The sequence below is a fragment of the Chironomus tepperi genome, unplaced genomic scaffold (genome assembly GCF_022539635.2).
Source record: "Chironomus tepperi strain 1889 unplaced genomic scaffold, CSIRO-AGI_Ctep_v1 contig_196, whole genome shotgun sequence".
NCBI lineage: Eukaryota > Metazoa > Arthropoda > Insecta > Diptera > Chironomidae > Chironomus > Chironomus tepperi.
The window spans coordinates 282,670-300,681 of record NW_027226318.1 but is presented as its reverse complement, the minus strand read 5'-3'; the positions used below and the strand labels follow the sequence as shown (position 1 = coordinate 300,681).

General features: G+C 32.9%; 4 protein-coding genes and 1 pseudogene across 5 annotated transcripts; 1 reads left to right on the top strand and 4 right to left on the bottom strand.

Moving 5' to 3' along the window:
• Nucleotides 1-1,094: 1,094 nt before the first annotated feature.
• RYBP (ring and YY1 binding protein) lies at nucleotides 1,095-6,722 on the bottom strand. 2 transcript variants are annotated; one of them, XR_011544333.1, is made up of 3 exons: nucleotides 6,478-6,722; nucleotides 3,376-5,989; nucleotides 1,116-3,278 (listed from the first exon to the last, which is right to left on the bottom strand). XR_011544333.1 is itself a non-coding variant. In XM_070639484.1 (2 exons), exons 1-2 carry the CDS (start codon nucleotides 6,611-6,613, stop codon nucleotides 5,682-5,684), a joined length of 444 nt encoding a protein of 147 aa, XP_070495585.1. In that variant the 5' UTR covers nucleotides 6,614-6,722; the 3' UTR covers nucleotides 1,095-5,681. The 2 variants fall into 2 exon arrangements, 1 of the variants encoding a protein (XP_070495585.1); XM_070639484.1 differs by having other exon boundaries at nucleotides 1,095-5,989.
• Nucleotides 6,723-8,268: 1,546 nt separating this feature from the next.
• On the bottom strand, nucleotides 8,269-9,590 carry LOC139089826 (PE-PGRS family protein PE_PGRS47-like). Its single transcript, XM_070639449.1, has 5 exons — nucleotides 9,434-9,590; nucleotides 9,298-9,366; nucleotides 9,161-9,223; nucleotides 9,030-9,092; nucleotides 8,269-8,964 (listed from the first exon to the last, which is right to left on the bottom strand). The coding sequence occupies exons 1-5, from the start codon at nucleotides 9,495-9,497 to the stop codon at nucleotides 8,372-8,374; spliced, it is 852 nt and encodes a 283-aa protein (XP_070495550.1). The 5' UTR covers nucleotides 9,498-9,590; the 3' UTR covers nucleotides 8,269-8,371.
• Nucleotides 9,591-11,219: 1,629 nt separating this feature from the next.
• LOC139090049 (5S ribosomal RNA) lies at nucleotides 11,220-11,337 on the bottom strand (annotated as a pseudogene).
• A 262-nt stretch (nucleotides 11,338-11,599) lies between these two features.
• Nucleotides 11,600-13,658, top strand: LOC139089799 (probable cytochrome P450 6d5). The gene is made up of 2 exons (XM_070639410.1): nucleotides 11,600-13,047; nucleotides 13,101-13,658. The coding sequence occupies exons 1-2, from the start codon at nucleotides 11,634-11,636 to the stop codon at nucleotides 13,274-13,276; spliced, it is 1,590 nt and encodes a 529-aa protein (XP_070495511.1). The 5' UTR covers nucleotides 11,600-11,633; the 3' UTR covers nucleotides 13,277-13,658.
• LOC139089798 (uncharacterized) lies at nucleotides 13,594-17,162 on the bottom strand. Its single transcript, XM_070639409.1, has 3 exons — nucleotides 16,718-17,162; nucleotides 16,397-16,654; nucleotides 13,594-15,204 (listed from the first exon to the last, which is right to left on the bottom strand). The coding sequence occupies exons 1-3, from the start codon at nucleotides 16,743-16,745 to the stop codon at nucleotides 13,808-13,810; spliced, it is 1,683 nt and encodes a 560-aa protein (XP_070495510.1). The 5' UTR covers nucleotides 16,746-17,162; the 3' UTR covers nucleotides 13,594-13,807.
• Between the last annotated feature and the right edge of the window lie 850 nt (nucleotides 17,163-18,012).

Here is an 18,012-nt window from a genome sequence, read left to right as displayed (position 1 = left end):
GATTTATGGAAAATACGACGTGGAAACTCAGCGTGTGGAAATATTTTTGTTACTTGCATTTTTGTGACTTAATGGATGGTATTTTTGTAAGTAAAAAAAGAGTTATGGTTTTACTTTTTTGGTATAACAGAAGATGTTGAATTATTGAAATTTCTTAGTGGTCGTTTGGTTATGGTGTCTATCAGAGACGCAGCTTGAAGATCTTTTTGGGGGATATGTTGTGAATTTGTTATTAAGATCTTTATGTAATTGAAGAATTTGGTCCAAAAGAGAGGGTTTTAGCTATTGGCTAGGTATATGCCCTAAAATCGGGTTTTTTGCAATTCACGAATGGATATCACTACGATAATATGAAGAATTTGCTACAAATTCGGACTACTATGGAGCTACAACAATTCCATATCAGACTATTCAATTTCTCGACTAACTGCTCCTTGATTTCATGTGCTTTTTCGATGTTCTAGTCACTTCAACTAGGTTTTTGTAATTCGCGATACCCAAATTGTGGCGTTACGTTCATAAACTCTGGGTTATGCAGTATTCAGAGTTAGGGAAAGTTCCTTGCTTTTTCTGATTTGACAAAGAAACAAACATCTTGCAGACAGTAATATCAACTTAATTTATGAAAATTGAACAACTTAAAGTCTAAAGAACAATCAAGAACAACATAACGTATTTGCAAAGGTATTGACTTGTTGCCGGATTACCGGTAGAACGCAAAGTTGCCCTGATTTCATCTTGACGGTTGATTTTACATTGGAAACTGCAGTTCGCAGCAATATGTCACTCGGCAATAGCAAAAGCCCAGTTAATCAATCCTTGAAGTCGACCCAAATTTTGTATGAAGTCGAGTAGACTTGAGTCATCCTTTTCATACAAAATCCGAGTCAACTTCGAGCTCTGCAATTATTATCCACTGAAAAATCTGTAAAGCCAAAATAGCATAGCAAAGAGTTCATCATGCAGTCAATTTTTTTGCATAGATAAAAAGTGATTCATTCCATTTTCATTTTATTTCTCAATAGTTACGATTTTTCTTTTCATACTTAAAAAATATATGTATAGCATATAATAATAGTCAATACAATAATAATAATAATAATAATTTTACAACAGAATCATTTCATTACTATTGTTGCTTTATAAATTAAGATTTAGAAACATTTTTTCGTTTTTTTTTACAAATTATGAATAAAAGCAGTCTAATGGATGGTGTTAATATACAATAATTAAGTGATGAAGATTAAAAGAGGGAAAAAATTCTTAGCTACATAAAAATTTCATTTAATAGGCTTTAGTTCCATTTTCTAAACAAATAAAAGAATTTCTCATCAATTTCTTTCACGTTTTGACATCCATCGATTCTAATAACTTATGCTGAATAAATACTTTTTTTTATGATTAATTTTCAGAACTGATTTCGTGAAATTTTCTTTTCACTGCCAATAATTCAACGTCCAATTGTACATTGAAGAAACAAGAATTTAAAAACTTTTTAAGCAAAAAGTCACATTACAATGTTAATGAACGACAAACGGTGTGTGCTTATGTGATTAGAAATTTAGGTTGAGTTAAGTTCACAATTGTCATAATTTATGACATTCAACATAGTCTTTCGTACATGTAGACAGACAGTAAGATGCTTATAGGTATTATTGAGTGGTTCGTGAGGTGAATGATAAATAAATACATCCCAACTAGTAAGATGCTGTGATTTAAGGATTAACATGACATTGATTTTGTTTTGTTTTTTGGGAAGAGAACTTCGGGCAGGAATTGTTGAATGCTACATACTTTTTATCTTGGGGAGGAATTCATTGATTTATCTATCAGTCATTAAGTTTAATGGTATTATTTTATGATTGCTGTTGATTAAAATTTAAGGAATTGTTTTTGGAAGTGGATTGGATATTCTCAGCTTTATTGGAAGTTGTGTCAAGAGACTTGAACATTATGTCATCCAGGCTGGCATACAATGCTAACATATTGCCGTGAAGCAGCTTCTAATTTATTTTGTCTCAATTTATTGTCACATTCGGATTATTATTGACTTAACACCGACTTAGGGGCATTCTGACTTTCGAAATGATTATTTATGACAGAGAGATTGACTTCTGGTGGGAATCAAACTTGTTCTCATGAAGGGATAGTTCACAGATTTCAGATTTGATACACAACCACTCGGATACAGAGATCTTTCTCTCAAATATGCAGAATCATCTTCATTAGACTAAATACCCTAAATTCTTCTCTGTTCTACAGCATCTCAGTGCTTCATTTAACTTCCATGCTTTAAATGCTCTCATATTTTCAAGATATGCGAGTTGATCTTTGTATCAGAGTTGTTAGAAGTCCATTTATAAAAATGTCAAGATGTATCATGGAAACTTTTCTTTTAACTAGATCTATGAATGCCTAGCATATCTTGTCCAGAAATATACTTCTGTCTTAGTTTCCCAGCCATTTTTATACACAATCCTTGTCTAGACCGATCATTAGATGACAACAATGTCTTGATTCATCATTAAGCACCCAAACTCATTGAGTTGCCCATAAAATCAACCACCCAACAACAAATTATCCACTTCCTTCCTCGAATCAACAGCATAAAAAAAATTGAACTCCTATCACAATGAATTATTCACAATTTTTTTATCTTCTTACAGTCAACATCATTAAAATTTCACGGTAAAAATTACGACAAATAATAATGACACGTATTTGCCATGCAATTTTCATCATAATGAGTCATCTGACTCTACTGTCTACTCCTTCATTTCGATGAGGCATTTATTTCATTTACATGAAGACTTCTTTTATTATTATTATAAATACAATAATTGTGATATCTACTCATTTAATGTACATTTTCAAAAATGTAGTGAAGACAATAATTATTTAAAAAACTTGAAGAGGATAAATTTGTATTAAGCACTGCTAACTTTTTTTCAAAATGGATTGGAAATGAGAGTTTGCCTGAAATTGAGAATGTTGAAGTGATGAAAATGTGTTGTGGATCACAAAAATGTATTTTAATTGGTGGCGGCATTCATTCGTGTGGATATCAAAATGCACAAAATTGGCAGCTTTTGAGTTTAATTGGTCGAATGTAGTTCGATGAAGTTAGTGATGCCATTTGTAGGCTTGTTGATTGAGTTTTGATTTGTTTAAAAATGTGTTTTTGCTGTGATTTGATTAGTCGATGTTTTGAATTTGAATTTACAGGCATTTGTGGACTTTTAGTCTGAGCGACAATTGGTAGGCAATGGCTGTCATGTCTGTAAAAACAGAATTTGTATACTTAAGTCCCTGGCAGGCAAAGATCGTGCTCACAAGAGCAAAGTATGCTGAAAACACGCTAATGAGCTTGCTTACCTAGTTTTTAGGATAACCAGACACTCAAGAGCATGATTTTTGCCTGTAACGGAACTTTGTGATCTGTTCATGTCATAAATACAAAAAGTTTCAATCAGAGCTCTAAGTCGTCTCTGATTTTGTATGCAATAGCCGACTTGAGACGACTCATCTCCATGCAAAATCCAAGTCGACTTCCAAACTCTGAAAGTCAACTCAACTCCGTACTCGAGTCGACTTTGACCTCCAGTTCCAATCTCATATCCTCAAGAATCCAGCCATTCATTCAATAATCTCCACAACACAATAGATGTCCATAATATTTATGATTCATAACACATCAACTCTATTCCACATTCACAATTGCATCCCCTCGAAGTTTTACAGTTAGCTGTAACTTGGCAGAACTTTTTAGTCAATAAATTTGAATTACACATTTTTAAAATGAATCTTATTCATCAATTGTGATTATTTCGTGCTACTAAAGGTAATGGCAGTATTTAATTAATGCATCCATTGTATTTTTCAACTATATATGAATTTAAAATACAAGAAAAAAAATTAAAAAAACTTATTTTTTTGATGGATGTGCTGATTATTTCCATTATATGTAAATTAATATGCTTGAAGACACATTCACCACATTTTTTATTTGTTGTTGTTTATTTAATTATCTTCCTTTATGATTATCTATAAATTAAAACTAAATAATTTTGGGTTTACTGCTATAATGTACTTCCACTTGAATTTAATAATATTAATCAATTTTAAATTAACTAAGGAGTTGTTGTGCGCGCACTTTAAATAATTTGATAGGAATATCCTTTAAACTAACGGGGGTTCTTGTTATGGAAATTTAATTTCTGCGAATTGGAGATTTGATGCTGTTTTCTTGGAATTTAATTTTCAATTAAGCTTTCCTTTGAGGACCTTTGAAGTTGGATTTCTTATAGATGATTGAACTTATTAGATTGATCTTTTGGTGAATTAATGCCGAATTTTGGGTTTAAATTGATTTGAAGTTTCACGTGAAATTCGTTTGATAATCCAGAAGATCAAGGAATGATGGCAATTATGGTTAGATCCTCTTCGTTAATCCAAGCATATCTTAGGTCTTATTTGAATTGTTAGCAACACTTTCCTATGATTCGAACTAGGATACAGTACAGAAAATGGCAAAGCACTAGTATTTATATCTATTATTAGTAAGTCCAGATTATCGAGTTCACAATGTCCTATCCCAAAAAATTTCAGCAATTGATCTGATCCAGATTTGACTTTACAACTGACTTCAATCAGAATTTAAAATCCTTTTCACAAAGAAGGATGCTTCCAACAGTTTAGTTTTGTTATCGGTGGCAATCTAACTAGATTTTCTCGATATACAAATTAAAATTGTGAGCTAAAGTAGTTCGATGGCGTGATGAATTTAAACTTTGATACTTAATTGTTCCGACAAAGTAATCACTGGGGTTTGAGACTTGGCAGAGGAAGTCTTTGATTAATGCCTTATTTTCTGAAAAATGCTCAAATCATTTGCACTGTAAACGATAATCAGAGCCTCCTTTTGGAGACTTTAGACAGAAACGGCATCAAAATGTGGTTCTTATCTTACTATGAACTATAAGTTCCAAAGTTATGCGATATTGAAATTATGAAAAAATCCCTTGTCCTTCTTACTTCTTTCACTGGCCATACTGATTTATTGTGATCCATCTCTTGTAACTTTTTACATCTTCTCACATTTATGCTTGTGATAAGTGATATTGTAACATTGAAACTACCTCCTCATTACTTCTTACAGGAGTAAATGCAAAGATAACTTATCGCTTCCTTAAATAACTGCCTTTAAACTTCATTGTCACTTGATCTTTATAAGTCAAGCTTCCAATATGATGATTGATCTTAATAAACTATCATTATCATCCTCTTAGACTAGGACACTGGATGTGGTACTTCATGGTAATTCATACACAATTTCTGGTAGTTAATGGTAATTGCCATAGTCTGTTGATCTTCAATCCTCACGATTAATCAATAAAAGTCCACTTTGCAGAAACAAAATTTCCATAAGACATAGACAGTAATAAAAAATGTTTATATTAATAGCACATGGGATAAATATGAATGGATGGATGTGGGATTATTATTTTTTTTTATGTTCCTTAAGTGGGTCTTAAGACATTTCCCAATATTATTTTTTTCTTTCTTTTTACACACTATACAAGTTGGCTGAGGATTCCGTCCTCACCAAAAAAAATGTCCACGAAAAAAATCACAAAAATCGATTTTTTTCCCGTCCGTCCACAAAAAAATTTTCATTTAATTTAACTTCTTGAATCATTACTTTCACTAAAATCACTTGAATCATGCCTCGATTCACGATTATTCACTATCTTTGCTTTATATTCTGTTATGACAACAGTCACACTATTCACCGTGACTTCACGTGTCTGTCCTGTCGTTCGGTCAATATTTTTCAATCGTACATACTTTGATCGTTTATTTTTATTGCGTGATATTTTACTGGAAGATTTTGAGGGATGTGAATTACTAGATCCGGGGAATTGAATTTGTGTGGCAGCTTGTTGAGCAACGAGTGCGGAATTTAAACGTGGCTTACGTGTCGATGTACCTAAAAAGAAAATAATGTCCTCATTAATATGAGTATAAGTCGGTAATGAGATGATGCGGTGGAATGACGAAAATATTTTAAGAATTATTACTATGGCAATTAGTTTCAGCCAATTTCATGCTCCATTTATGCTTGAGAGAAATAAAAACAAAACACTTGCGGTATTTGTGTATTTATTGTTTCCCGACATGAATCATAAAAATATTGATTTTCATCTACTGTTTACATATTCATGCACTAACACATTCACAACATTTGGGAATATTTGTATTAGTGCAGAGTATATTGACTGTCTGCAGCTGTTAATAGCTCGAAAAGAAAAATTTTTGTGGGAAAAAAATTTCATCAAACTTCTTTTTCTGGACTTTCCGCTATGAATTTTGCTACGGAATTACGATATTTACATTTTACATCCTTAATATTTTCACTTCATTCACTTCCGCATTCAAAAAATTGCTTTAAATTGTCAATTTTCTGTCAAATCTCACCTTTTCTGACATCACACATTGAGCACTTAAAGGCTTCTGCTGTATTCCTAAATGTACAAACTGAACAATCCCAATAGTCTTCAATTACTTTCTGTTGTCTCTTCGGTCTCTTTATCTTCTGATTCTTCGAATCCATTTCTCATTAAACCTTCTAATTTCTTTATTTTAACTAAAAAAATTATTTTTATTCTACCAAAAGACAGCCATCTTAAAAACCTCACTCAGACTTTTTGTATGAATTGAGAAATAATTTTTTTTTTTCTTCCTCACATACAATTTATTTTTTCCAACGGTGCGAGCAGCAAATGTAAAATGATGTAGCACACACAGTAGGAAAATAACGTTAAATTCTCACCAATACAGCCATAAAATTCTCTCTGTTTTGAGAGAATATTTAAGGTTTTTAGCCAAACAACGTGTATTGTTTAGCAGAAAGATGAATGGATAGTTGTAAAATGTTTAATTCATGCTCTCGATTTACACTCACTGGAGAGCAATTCTCTCATTGTGTCGCATGTATGGAATTGAAACATTTTTGAGGTTTTTATGATAACATTTGAGTGGTTTTTTGGATTATCTTTGAGATTTGTTTGAATATTTGTTGATCGTTGGGTGCATCATGCTGTATTTTGTCTTACTTGATCTAATTAACACGATTCTTTAGAATGAAGTCATGCCATTTTCATCTCAGGTACACTAGATGAGCATTCTCGTTAGTTTTGTTCTCAGTTTACCTGAGACACAAATAAATGAGGTTACGTCACGGAACTTTAAACAGTTCATCAATCCTCTTTTATTTATTAATGCCAAATGGAGGCTGCCTCTGTTTGTCGTCCACAAAGTTGTTCACATGCTATGGAGGGCAAGCTCTTTACCAGTTAGTCTAACAGATAAAGAGCATACTTCGAGAATACTCACTTTTGTAAGCATGCTCAATTGTATGAAAAAATCATTCTTTAAATATGCTCATTAATGTGAGGTAATCCACTTTGTAGATGGCAAGAGATCACGAGAAAGACCAAAGAATTCCTGGTTTGGATGTGTTGAAAAGGACGCTAGAGTCCTTAATATCCCGAACTGCCAGAATGTTTCGAAGGATTGAACTATCTTTAGACATTCTTACTCACGACAATGGGACCTCGTGCACCCCAGTCTAGGAAGTAAGATATAGGTAATGTGAACATGCTTTTCGTATGTTAGGACTGATTACTCTGTTATGGCTATGGAGAGCACTGATTAGGCTAGATTTCATAATAATCACTAATTCCATTATGATTCACAAAAGTTAATATTTTTCTAAATTTCAGACATCATCCGCATGTCAACGACCTCTAAATAATCACAATTAAAACTGACAACAAATCAAGAACTTCCTACGTAAAACCCCAGCCAATTTCCCTAGAATTCCGTATTAATGTCTAAACAAGCAATTTAGCAAGAATTATTACAATACTAAGTTGTCAATATTTACACTTAATGTACAACTTTACAAGTATCACGATAATTAAAAGGATAAACAACATCAAAGCATTGACTGCCGTGTCAATCTTGTACATTTTGCATCAAAATCGGTTAACAAATTTAAAGAAATCAAGATGTAATATTATTTACATCACATTAGGTCAAGTCGATGCCCAAAATAAACACAAAAATAAATTGTCACACTCGTTCATATCAGCTAAATATAAGACATTTTAGTTGTCCATTATCAGCATAATGAATTGAGATGATTTCATCATATTCGACTAAACAAAGGGTCACGAAAGTTCAGCAAGTGAAAGGAATATAAAGTTTAATCACAAAATTTCATATTTATTAATTTTTTCCAAAATTCTATTGCAAAATAAGTACAGAAAATGAGGACTTTTAGGGAAATACGTTAAGAATTGATCATTTAATGGGCAGTGATGGCTTGGGTTCCAGCACTAGCACCGGCTTGACCTCCTGAAATACCGAATCCTGGGGCACCACCTGTGAATGTTTGTGTACCAGCGGCAGCATTAGCAGCGCTTCCTGATTGTCCAAAACCTCCGAAACCTGGAGCACCTTGGTTGAATGTCTGTGTGCTTGCACCAGCATTAGCGGCACTGCCTGATTGTCCGAAACCTCCGAATCCTTGGTTGAATGTTTGTGTGCTTGCACCAGCATTAGCTGCACTGCCTGATTGTCCGAAACCTCCGAAACCTCCGAAACCTGGAGCACCTCCTGTGAATGATTGTGTGCTGGCACCAGCGTTAGCGGCACTGCCTGATTGGCCGAAACCTCCATAAGCTCCTGGGAATCCACCTTGGTTGAATGTTTGTGAGCTAGCGCCTGCATTAGCAGCTGATCCTGAGAATGCTGGGAAACCTCCGAAACCACCTGGGAAGCCAGCGTGGAAACCACCTGGGAATCCACCTTGATTGAATGATGTTGTACTGGCACCAGCATTAGCAGCACTTCCACTAACACCACCAAAACCTGAGTTTAATGTTTGAGTTGATGCACCTAATTGAAATTGACATTTTCCCATTAAATTCCATTAATTAATAATGCATTAGTTTTTATTCTACCTGCATTAGCAGTACTTCCACTAACACCACCTAATCCTGAGTTCAATGTCTGTGTTGAAGCTCCTAATTAAGTGAGTAAAATGCATTAATATCAATTAGCCAAACTTAAAATTATCACTTTTTTTTCATACCAGCATTAGCAGCACTACCACTAGTTCCACCAATTCCTGAATTTAATGTCTGTGTTGAGGCTCCTAATCAAATTAATCATTATCAGTAAATTATTTTTTCCACAGAAAATAAATTACAAATTCTAAAAATAACTTACCGGCATTTGCTGCTGAACCAGACAAATCGCGGACATAACGAACTAATTGATGTCCATCGTGGATGTACACTAAAAAATTATCAAGTTTAACATTAATGCTAATTAATTAAACACAAGAATATTTTTGCTTATTTACATGCTGATGGATATGCAGACACTACGGATAATAATCCAAAGGCTAGAATTACTGATAATTTCATTTTTCTAATTCTCACTTTCTGTACAATAAGTTAATTTATTCAAAAGGCTATAACAAGACTGTAAGAATATTTGAGTTTGTCGCTTAATTTATAGTCGAGTGCAAGTCTACCGATTGAGAGAATGAGCCATAAGTTTGTTAAAGAGAAGGAACATCTCATTTTTATAGAGATTTTCTGAGTAAATCTGCTTTGAGCTAATTATTTTATGGTTGTGCAGGAATAGTAAACACATACGTAAAATTACCCGGCATTCTTCTTTTGTTGTTTTGTGGCGTCTGGGATTTTCTTGATCTGATTTCAAGTTTGTGTCATCAGAATAATCATTTTTTGGAAATTGGGTGATTGTAGAAAAACCCTGCGTAATCTATTGTTATCAGTGGGAATTGTACGACATTGATGACTCGAACAGACAGCGAACATGCTGATGATCATACTCAATTATATTAAATGACTATCCTCATCAGCATGGTCATTTAGCTGAGTATGTTCATTGCCGGTTAGGATAAGAATAAGGAAGTCTTTAAATAACATTTTAAATCACGTCATTTATTATCAACTCCTACCTGATTTGCATACTTACTTTTTATGTCTTCTGTAATGAGCAATTGATTGCTTAAAAGAAGATAAATGTGTGGTCATGACAGTGAAATTAGTCCGAACAATACATCTGTTCTTTAACATTCTATTGTATCTTGAGGTTATCTACCTCAAAAATATAGAAGTTCATGCTAGATGTAGATAAAGACACAGCGTGGGTCTATTGGCAAAGTTGTAAAAAGGCATCATGCAAGCAATTGTTTATCTTTCTCTAATATTGTCCTCGTCCTTTACACTCTAAATTGAATGAATCCTAAGCGGCGCCTAAAAATCACTAAAATAAATTCATATCATGTCAAATACAAATTAGCCTTTAAATAAACTGCCGTCTTCGGGTCATGCTGATAACATTTGAGTGAATGTCGATCAGACTAGGCAACACTAAGTGGCATGTTATCGGCTTAGAACTAAAAAAACCTTTGCACTCCACCTGACTCCAATAAAATTAAATTTGAGAAAAATTTCCTTTAAAAGCCACACCAAGAATGTGTTGATCGGGAACCAGCATGTTCTTCATGTGAGTTAAGAAATCTTCTCTTGATAATGACCTTGACTGGTTCTCTTAAACTCTCTCGGAAATCGTTTAGTTCCATTAAATACAATATATTTTATTGAATTGCAAAAAGGTTCTCGGCACGTTCTGGATGATCAAACAGAACATAAACAATTGCCATCTTTGCTTTTAAACCGGTGTTATAACTGTAATTAAGTACATTTTAGTATATAATTACCTATTATGGTTTAACACACAAAGTTAATACAGAAGGTAAAAACATTAAGACATTTTTGACCATAGTTTGTTTTACTGTCAATACATATTGCTTCTGTTCCCTTAACTGTTCAAAATCAAGTTCTGTGTGCTAAAGATTTAAGTCAACAAGTTTAAGCTTGAATGTAACCTAACACACAAAAATGCTCTCAGCTCTTAGCTCAATGCTTGCTAGAATTAGAAAGGAGAAAATACAAATCCTCTCATCACTCTTTCAAGTAACGAACAGAACTGAAAATGAAATTTTGCATCATTTCAAATAATTTGTTTTCACAAATTTAAACGACATTCTGAATCACTTGATGATAACAATCCATGATTTCATGTGTTTTCTTCCTTAGACAGATAGTAATTTTTGAGAAAGCACGTAGCGTTCCCAAGCGGTCACCCATCTAAGTACTAACTACGCTCGACGTTGCTTTACTTCTATGATCGGACGAGAACCGGTGTTTTCAACGTGATATGGACGTTGACGAGGTTTGTTGTGGCTCGTTCTACTTCTTAATATATCCAATTTTAGTCAGCATATAGCATAGTTAGTACTTAGATGGGTGGCCGCTTGGGAACGCTACGTGCTGTTGACCTTTTTTTGCGCCCGTTCATTCCTAATATGGAAAAATGAGCAATTTTATTAAAAAATCATGTCACTTAATTGATTATTATCAACAAGTGATTCCGAAGGTCGTTTTAATCTATTTTCTCAAATTAAAATCATTCCAAATGATGCAAAATTTCATATTCAGTCTTTTCGTGAGCTTGAAAGAGTGAAGATGGGATTTATTATTGCTCTTATTTTGATAGCAATTGCTTGGTATCTACTCGATAGATACTTAATGAGTTATTGGAAAAGAAATGGATTTAAGCAGCTTGAACCGACTTTCCTTCTTGGCCACAGTAAGAGGTTACTGGCACAAACAGCATCATTCTATGAAGTTTTTGATGAATTTTACTACAAGAGTAAGGGCGAGAAATTTATTGGAATGTACAACCTGTACAAGCCTTCCCTCCTTGTCACTGATCCACATATGATCCATGACATATTTATCAAGGACTTTGCATACTTTCACGATCACTCAATTGAATTTGACACAGAACATGATCCATTGGCTGGATTTTTATTCAGCTTGACAGGACAGAAATGGAGGGACTTGCGTGTTAAGCTTTCCCCAACATTTACGGCTGGAAAATTGAGATGGATGTTCCCAGTCATGAAGCAAAGCTCGGAAGTTCTTGTGGATTTTATTCAGAAAGGATTGGACAAAAATGAACCAGTTTTTGGATTTGGTGAACTTTTCAGACGTTACAATGCAAATTTAATCTCATCTGTTGCATTTGGAATCGACAATGACTGCATCAACAATCCAAATAATGATTTCTATATTTATGGATTAAAGAATTTTGAGAATAGCTTCAGAAATGCAATCAGACAATTTTTATTCACATTTATGCCAAGCTTAATGTCTGTCTTCAAAGTCAAATTCGCACCAAATGATGTTGATGAGTTTTTTATGAAAATTGTTCGAGAAATTGTTGAATACAGAGAAAAAAACAATTTTAGTCGAAATGACTTTATGGACCTATTGATTCAACTAAAAAATCAAGGTTACGTCTCAGCTGATAAAGATGATTTGGATTTGGATGATGAGAAAGAACATATTGAAACAGAAAATATTGGAACAGATCAAAAAACTTTAAAAAAATTGACATTTAATGAATTGGCAGCACAAGCTTTTGTATTTTATCTTGCAGCGTTTGAAACAAATAGTGCAGCTATGACTTTCTGTCTCATAGAATTAGCAAGGAATCCAGAATTACAAAAGAAAGCTCAAAATGAAGTTGATGAAGTCTTTCAAGCTTTCGATGTGACTTACGATGCAGTTAAAAACCTTAAGTACCTCGAAGCCTGCATGCTTGAAGCTTTACGAAAATATCCGCCGGCACCAATACATTCCCGTGAATGTACAAAGGATTACAAGATTCCAAATACTAATTTGGTCATTCAAAAAGGCACAGACATCAAAGTTCCAATTATGTCACTTCATCGAGATCCAGAAATTTATGAAAATCCTCATGAATTCATTCCTGAAAGGTTTTTGGATTCACCAACTGGAAACTCAAAGTTAGATGACCAAAAAAGTGCAATTTTCTATTCTCCATTTGGCGATGGACCGAGACACTGTATTGGTGAGTATTATTCTTCATTTTCATGACCATCAGCCTTAATAATTTACTTTCAGGAATGAGAATGGCCAGAGCAAGCTTCAAACTGATTATCGCCGTACTATTATCGAATTTCACATTCTATTTAGATGACGACCGACTATACCACGAAGATGTTAAATTTGATACCAAAAGTTTCCCACTCAGACCTGATCATGATGTTAGATTGAAGGCTGTAGCTCGTAAACATTAAATTGCCAAAGAAATGCCAAAGCAAACATATAAAACTTCTATAAACGTACATATCATAAACTATATATTATTCCAAAAAGCATTAAAGTACAGCTATTGCCATCTGTTGGCTGGTTCATCAATCTAAATTTCCTTTTGAATCTGAACTTTGTGTTTCTGGAGCTTTGAAAGGAATATAGTAGATAGGAATGTTCAAATATTTTCAACATTTTAAGCAAAGTTGTTAGATAGTTCCCCAGATGTATGTTATGATAGCCTTTGTCCTTGCATGATATCATCAACTATTATGTACACAATAAAATATATATTTTTGTGAAATTCGGGTGAAAAAATATAGATTTTTTTATTGATTATAATAAATTGTCTATGATAATTTAACTTAAGTTTTTGGTTCATGGATTTTTTTGAATAATTTACATCTTGTGATTTTTTACACGATTAATTCTTTGCACTTTCATATTTTTGTTAAATCCACAGAAAGTGTCTGCGGACGAATTTGGCTTTAATGGATTGAGAATCAAATGTAACAAAATTAAATATTTTCATAACTTGGATGTGCTTTTATAAGTGTCGCTCTAGGTATAATTGCAGGTGGCTTTGTAATCTCTGAATAAGGATCAAATAATTTGGCTTGATTGACAATCGGAAGTGGATCAGTTGATTGCAATTCAGCATATATACTTGATCGTGTTGTACTTTCTAGTCGACTTCTTGGCTCAATAGAACTTTCATGCACGTCTGTCATTTGACTATGATTGCGGCTCTCTTCCCTCCTTTCAATTATCACTTGCTCTTGCTTCTCATTTGGTATAAATGCAAAATAACTTTGGTGCTTCAGCAATTCATTCTGAATTTGTAGTAAGGACTTGCCAAAGGTATTTGGAACATGAAGTATGTAGATTATGCTTGTCACAATTAAAACAACAATCGATGCAATCACAAATGGAATGAAAAAGTCATCAGTGTATTCTAATAAATTTGTTCGTATGTGTGCATCATTATGCCACTGCTGAAGTGAAGCTATTGTTATAATTTCCACAAAATATCCAGCCGCAAGAATAATTTCATTGAAACGTATTTTTGACATTTCAAGCAACACTATGTCAGGTACAGAAATAGAAATAGCCATTGCAGCATAAAATATCCACAAGCAAATTGCGACACCAGTCGGTGGAATTTCACCGTAGAAAATTATTGATACACCTATGGCAATTACAGCAACAATTGAAGTGCCAACATAAACTTTGACACTATGCACGAATCTCATAAATAGACATCCAATAAAAGCTTCTGCTATCATCAACCACAATCCCATTCCATGGACATAATCAACATTTGTAAAGGTAGCAAATGCTGAATTCATAGAGTAAGTCATAAGGAAGTAATTGAAAAGTATGGCACCATGAAGCTTTCCAATCAACACGTAAATTGTCCATAAAGCATTAAAGCAGCTGTTTTGTTTTGTACCAGAATTTAGATTCTCAGCTGATTTCCACATTCCAGCTGTTGTCATTGTCGTGTTCCTCTCAATTGTGACTTCATTCTTTGAGAATAATTTACAGTAATTATTGGCTATATTATTGTCATTATCCAAACAATCACGATAATTGTACAAAAGACCTTGACGTTGAAAAACTTCGTTGACCATCAAAAATAATAGGAATATAGCAGTCGATCCAATAATTGAGTATCCATAAATTTGGTAAAATTCTCTAAGTTTCTCATCTACATTGGATGTCTCGTCAAGGTTGTAAAATAAGAATAAATAAATTGTAAATGTTCCTGAAAAACCAAACAACTTCCACATGTGACATATGGCTATTCTCATAGGACGCTCATGTTTAATTGTTCGAATGTTTACGTATGACAGTCCCGCGATTATTGTTATTCCACTTGCTATGACAGTTAAGAATAGTCCAATTTCAGTGTCTAGGGAGGAATAAAAATTTAATTAGTTTTTCATGTATGAACATGATGGATACGTAAGTTAGGATACTCGGTGAACAAAGCCGGTCTAGTCAACCGGCACAATGAGACGAAAGGAATCAGCTGTCATGTACCTTCAAGACGTCTTAACGTTAATCCAGCAACGTAGTTGTGTCCTAGTGAATGCGTTGTGCGATTAGAAATTGTTAGGAATCTCCTTGTCCTGACCACATTCCTTATATCAACAACTCAACCATGCTTACTGTTGATTTGTAATAAATTCATAGTCATTACGCACAATATATGACTGCGTATAATCTAAAGTAAATAATATTTAATTCTTCCTTTTCTTTCATACTATATCACATTCTATTACCGCATTAATGAGTAAAAATACATTCAAAGATACTTCTGTTGTAACCGCTTATAAATGGTCTACCACAGTTGACTATAGATTGTTTTGTAATTGATTGATACATAAACATTAAAAGAGGCAAATCGTAAAGTCAAATATAACAGATAAGATTAATGAAGGGTAATAAAAATTTATAGTAAGAAGATACAAACGATCACTAATACTCTATTGTAAATAGAAAAGGAACAAGAAGAAGAAAATGGGAAAATAAGAAAGAAAGAGATGAAAATATAATAATAGAAAAAAAAAAACGTGGTGACAACTTTTGTGGGTTTAAAAATAATCCGCGCGCAAAATGATTAATTGGTGTATATTGTAAGATATCATATGTATTTGTACACAGTCAACACTATATGTGTACATTCCTTTTCACTTCAGATTCCACTTAAAAATAATGACGACACGAAGAAGAAATAAATACTGAAGCATTTTATTTAGGTAATGAAATGAGGAACAAATGTCTAATTTTGTCGAGTCATGAAGAAATTCACAGTCAGCTTTGAATTTAGATTCCAATTTTAAATGTTGAAATTTTACAAAACCGTTTAAATTTCAAATTTTACAAAACCGTTAAAAATTCAAATTTTACAATACCGTTAAAATTTCAAATTGTACAAAATCGTTGAATTTTCAAATATTGCAAAAAGAACCGAAAATTTGTCGAAAATCCAAATGCGCATTAAGTCACTAGAGATGGTACACAAACAAAATCTCTACTCATTTTCGTACCGTTCACCGAGCATCAAGTAAATAAATATTTTATAAATGTGTCATACTCACTTTCAATATTGAATACAATAAAAAGAACACCACTAATGATGAAGAGGACACTGGCAGCGGACAAGTAAATGAAATGTTCAAAAATATATTTGCCATTGCTCAATTTTATGATTGATATAATTGATGCTGTTGTGACGATAGCAAAAAGGAGTGTAAAGTATGGCCATACGTGAAATTCGTCATAAAGTGTTCGATGTATCCATGGTAAGAAGAATAAGTGCCCCAGACAAAGTCCAGTCGGAATGAATGAAATTGTAACTAAATAGTAAAAATAAATATTTCTTAATGTCCAGTTAATTATTTTTTAATTGCTATCCATACCGATACTGTCGGGAATTTTGTTATACATTTTTTTCACTTTTGTTTACTTCCGATAATGTTTATCACATTAAGGCACGAGTATGAATGTGTTCAGTTCGAAGGCTTAAAGTAGACTGATAATTTTTTTTCCAAAATGCATGAAATGAGCACTTGGCATTAATTTCTAGTGTGAGTGTAGGTAAGTGAGCGAAAATATATATATTTTTTTTTCACAATGATCGATAAACGGAGGTAAAAAAAATATTATCAATATACCTAAATATATAAAATATTATTTCATAATTCCGATAATTCCCAAGTTCACAATTCTTTCATTTTTAGCACATTTTGGCCGAAAATGAAAAACAATTTCTGGGTCATTATGACTATGACTATGAAGATTGATGAAAACATTCAAAACGCATTGAACTTTTGAATTTTTTGTGTCTTTTTGTGTCCAGTATACAATATACAATTAACTCCTTAAGACGATTAAAAAATTATCAAAAGTAATAAAATATAATTCATCAATTCCATTGTCAATGAAAAATACTTGAAAAATCATACCTTTAACCATAATTTCGTATCATATCATTAGATACTTAAGAATAGAAGCTTCGAGGTGTCATTTAAAAGAGATGTACATCAAAATTTGCATATGGAGCCACACAGATCTAGAACTTCATTCTTCAGAATATTGCAAGCTACCTTCTGACATATTTCATCAATTTACCAATGCGTCTTCAATCAATTCACTTCCTTATTCCATTATTTTCTATCCATTAATCTCCAATCTATCGAAAATTTGAATATTTTGATTTTAGGCTAGACAAAATCAGGCAAGTAAAATTAATGAATATTCCCTCACATCGTAGTCTCTTATTTATGATTATATATATTTTTTTTAACTTCTTCTGTTTTCACTTTCCGTGTCCTGTGCCTATTAAATTCTTTTCATTTTCTTTATTGAATGTGGGCCATCATGGCAATGAAAATTATAAATCAATGATTATTTTTACTCAGACAGAAATAAAATAAAATAAATAGTCAGCAATAATCATCCAATAAATGGTAAAATTATTAATGTATGAGGAACTTAAGTGCGGTAATTATAAAGAACATTCGCGACTAGTGTTGCTGTCAAGAGATTAGATTAAGGGATATAATATGCACATGCAGTATATCAAAAAATTCCACTTCAATTCCTTTTGTTTTATCACAATGAAAAGCAATTAGCGGCACCTTAATCTCTAAAATATGTGATATTTTTTCTTCTTTTGACAATATCTGTACTCACTTTACGTTTCATTCTCGCG

Coding starts and splice junctions, on each gene's coding strand:
- RYBP (XM_070639484.1), bottom strand. CDS start 6,613: ATGGATTCGAAGAATCAGAAGATAAAGAGACCGAAGAGACAACAGAAA. Junction 5,990..6,477: donor AATGTGTGATGTCAGAAAAG/GTGAGATTTGAC, acceptor TTTTCTTTTTAG/GTACATCGACACGTAAGCCA.
- LOC139089826 (XM_070639449.1), bottom strand. CDS start 9,497: ATGAAATTATCAGTAATTCTAGCCTTTGGATTATTATCCGTAGTGTCT. Junction 9,093..9,160: donor TGGTAGTGCTGCTAATGCTG/GTATGAAAAAAA, acceptor TCACTTAATTAG/GAGCTTCAACACAGACATTG. Junction 8,965..9,029: donor TGGAAGTACTGCTAATGCAG/GTAGAATAAAAA, acceptor AATTTCAATTAG/GTGCATCAACTCAAACATTA.
- LOC139089799 (XM_070639410.1), top strand. CDS start 11,634: ATGGGATTTATTATTGCTCTTATTTTGATAGCAATTGCTTGGTATCTA. Junction 13,048..13,100: donor TGGACCGAGACACTGTATTG/GTGAGTATTATT, acceptor ATTTACTTTCAG/GAATGAGAATGGCCAGAGCA.
- LOC139089798 (XM_070639409.1), bottom strand. CDS start 16,745: ATGTATAACAAAATTCCCGACAGTATCG. Junction 16,655..16,717: donor CAAAATTCCCGACAGTATCG/GTATGGATAGCA, acceptor TTTACTATTTAG/TTACAATTTCATTCATTCCG. Junction 15,205..16,396: donor TATTGTATTCAATATTGAAA/GTGAGTATGACA, acceptor ATTCCTCCCTAG/ACACTGAAATTGGACTATTC.